Genomic DNA, 3,288 nt, shown 5'->3' on the forward strand with positions numbered 1-3,288 from the left:
GAAGGCATTGCGACCTATCGGGTACTGTTGCAGATATTTGACTGTCCTGCTCCTGTCCTCCTCATTGATATGCGTTTGCGTTCAAACGTCGGCCTGAATCCATGTAAACATGGCAGAATGTGCTCAGAAACATTGGTGGCATAATTGGCATATCTAGCCAAGTTGATGTGGTCAATATTATTTGTACATGCGTGCGTATGTGCGTGTGTACCTAAGTCCGCGCCACACGCAATACATGTCACACACTATTCAGGCTACTATGATTAGAGTTTTGTTGAAAGGTCTATGTTATTTCATGTGTTGGTTCAAGGGCTATTTCTACTTTTGATGGGTATTGGGTAGTGCCCTAGCAATACAGGGGTATTGTGCTCTTGCTCTGTTCTTTGAATAGGTGGAGAGAGTGCTTAAGTGTAAAACATGTTGTTGCTTTTCTCTTTGTGCAGGGGGAGAGAGTAGCGTTGGGAGTGCCTCAGTAGGAGTGAGTGATGAACGACAGAAATCCAATAGTTCAGAGCAACCGGCAGGTAAAAGACATTCTCCATTTATACAAGAAGAATTGCTATTTTTTCGTTTGTGTCTGAGGTTCATTACAGTACTTTATACTAAGCTGTGGTGGCTCATTAGTTTGTGATTCATTTGCACAAAATATTCTGCAGAATGCAGGGGATTAAATCTTGGTAACTAGACGTTTCCCTGCTGGGGGATCCCCGACTCATCCGCTTAAAAAGTGCCCTGACTGGGGCTGTATTTTGTGCACTGTATTCCCCGAGCTGAATGATTTTCCCAGTCCGGCCCTGTTGACCTCAGGTGAACATTATGGTTGAACCCAAAGATCCAAAGTCTACCGCTGGGCACCTTGAACAATCTGCCAACCCCAATACAGGCTCCTTAATGACGAGTATAAAGGGATTCTGGCTACGTTGCTTTCGATAAAAGCACCTGCTTCAGGACTAGAGAGTAAATATAGTACAGAATTTATCAGATGCTAATAAAATTGCTTGAGATGGCCTGGTCATTTCTGTCAATATGTGTTTTGTTTTGTCATTACAAAAGATACCAACAAAGACAATTTTCTCTGTTTGTTTTCAGGACATGAGATAAGGAGTACCTTCAACGCACGCACACACACACGCACACACACACACATAAACAGACAGAGCTTTTCCCACCATGGAAGCAAGTGGAAGAAAACAACGAGGGAAAAGAGTCTGAGCTTCTCTGCAGCGTTGTTTTTTTCCATGGGGACCCAGCCCACTGGCTGTGAAAGATCAACAGACTTTTCATCCTAGTTTCATCTGGTATTACTCTGATTATTTATGGCCTAATCCGGATTTGCTCCTTTATTTGTAAATATTCATCCATGTACTGTTCGTTTGTGAGTTCTCGATACAAGGGGAGGGGGGGGAAAGACGTATATTGTATTTATAAGCATCAAGAACACAAATGTAAAATAATGGTTCCTTATTATTATTATTATTATTGTTACTATGAAAGAAATATCATGTCGTCTTGAATGTGCCAACTGCTCTCTCTCTCTCTCTCTCTCTTGCTCTCCCCCCCCTTCTCCCTTTTTTGTTTTAGATTATTTTTATTCAAAATGTATACGCTGAGAAAGAGAGCGGCCAGCGGCCCTCTCTCTGTTGTCATGGCGAAGCAACAGAAAACCTGAAGCACAAAGTGTGTTTGTTTGTTGAACGGGATGTAAGGGGGGCCGGAGTACAGGGCGAGCAGCACCAATAGGGTGGGAGGGCTGGGAAGGGGGAGTGACCTGGGGGTGGGGATGAGGGTAGGGAGGAGTATTCGGAAAGTGTATTTTTCGGTGCTTCTGGACCGACCACCTCTGCCTGGACTCTTGTACACTGGGCGTCCCCCTACGCACACTACACTATGAATGTCGTCCCCCACTACGGTGGGGTTTTATTTCAGTCTTCTTTGGTTTTATTTACGGCCCGGGAAATGATTGTGTCGGAAGACGGACAGGCTTTATAAAAGGTTTGATTGTAAACTCCACCACCGCCCCCACCACCGCCCCCACCACCCATGCTGCCCCCCCCCCCCCCCCTCCCTCCCTCCCTCCCTCGACCCCTGCCTCCCTATGTTCATTTTACGGAGTGTCTGCTGCAATCGCGCGAGGAAGTTTGCATCTTCTCTATCCCAAAAAAAAGATGAGAAGAAAAGAAAAGCAAAGTTCTGTGGAATAACTTTTTTGTACTCTTGTTGTTTTGTAAAGTCCAATAAAAATGCATTTGTCAAACGACATGGGTTGGTGCTCACACTTTGTCCTGAAAGGTGCAGTTGCGACGCACGTGATAATGAATGATGTTTTATCCGCAGAAATCCTATCATTGCTCACTGTACAGAGCAATTTGTTTTACTTTTGATATCTGAAGTCCATAACACTGATTCCACCTCTCATATATAAATAGACCATTACAAAAACCATCCACACACGGGAGGCCATGATTCGGCCAAATCCCTTGTGAGAACTGCCATTTAAGTTTTATTTTAATTGTGAGTGTCCCATTTGTTCGTTGGCTTGGGCATTTAATTAATTTCCAGTTACATTGGGCATTAATTCTAATCACATTTAATATTATCATCTATCAAGTAAATTAAATGTATTGCTAGGGCTCAATTCTATCGCACACCTTTTAATACCTGCAACTCAATCTACACCAGTTCCTCTTCCTGTACCCTGCAACTACTAGTTATTGCTTTCCTGCTGTTTTCCTGCTGAACCCTGGAAAAGATGTGTGTGTGTCTGTGTCTCTGTGTCTGTGTGTGTGTGTGTGTGTCTTCTCCTGCTAATGTCTTGTTTCTTTTTTCGAACATCCACATCCTCTTCGACCCTGGTAAGTGCTGTGTGCACTGAGTAGCATGAAATTGCCCCCCCATCATCACCATCACTCTGCGTTCTCTCCATCTCGCTCCACCTTGTTTAATACTGACACACACACAGACACACAAAACACACACACTGGGGACCACCTGAGAAGCAGTCTGCTGTAGCCTTGGTTGCTGTTTCCACACGCGGTGCACTGAGTCGTACATTAAAGAAAAAACCCTGACTACTTATTATATACAAAACACAGATACGTAAAACACACGTAGGTGGAACACCTACACATATACAGAAATCCCATACATATACGTAGAATATACACACAGACACAAATGTTAATATAAGCACAGCCAAACAGACTTCAATAAATGTTGACCAAACAACTACACATAGATAGAGTAAACACATTTTATAAAGATACAAAAAAAATGAATAGCACAAAGATC

At 43.3% G+C, this 3,288-nt stretch overlaps 1 protein-coding gene across 1 annotated transcript in view; it reads left to right on the forward strand.

Annotated features, from left to right (window-relative positions):
- The window catches only part of robo3 (roundabout, axon guidance receptor, homolog 3 (Drosophila)), a 68,337-nt gene extending 66,645 nt beyond the window's left edge, over positions 1 to 1,692 (forward strand). The window contains exons 24-25 of the mRNA XM_056594838.1: positions 444 to 524; positions 1,090 to 1,692. Coding sequence (XP_056450813.1) covers positions 444 to 476 — 33 coding nt within the window. The 3' untranslated portion in view covers positions 477 to 524; positions 1,090 to 1,692. The remainder of the gene's footprint in view (positions 1 to 443; positions 525 to 1,089) is intronic.
- The last annotated feature ends 1,596 nt before the right edge of the window (positions 1,693 to 3,288 follow it).

This window comes from Gadus chalcogrammus, chromosome 7, assembly GCF_026213295.1.
Source record: "Gadus chalcogrammus isolate NIFS_2021 chromosome 7, NIFS_Gcha_1.0, whole genome shotgun sequence".
Taxonomy (NCBI): Eukaryota; Metazoa; Chordata; class Actinopteri; order Gadiformes; family Gadidae; genus Gadus; species Gadus chalcogrammus.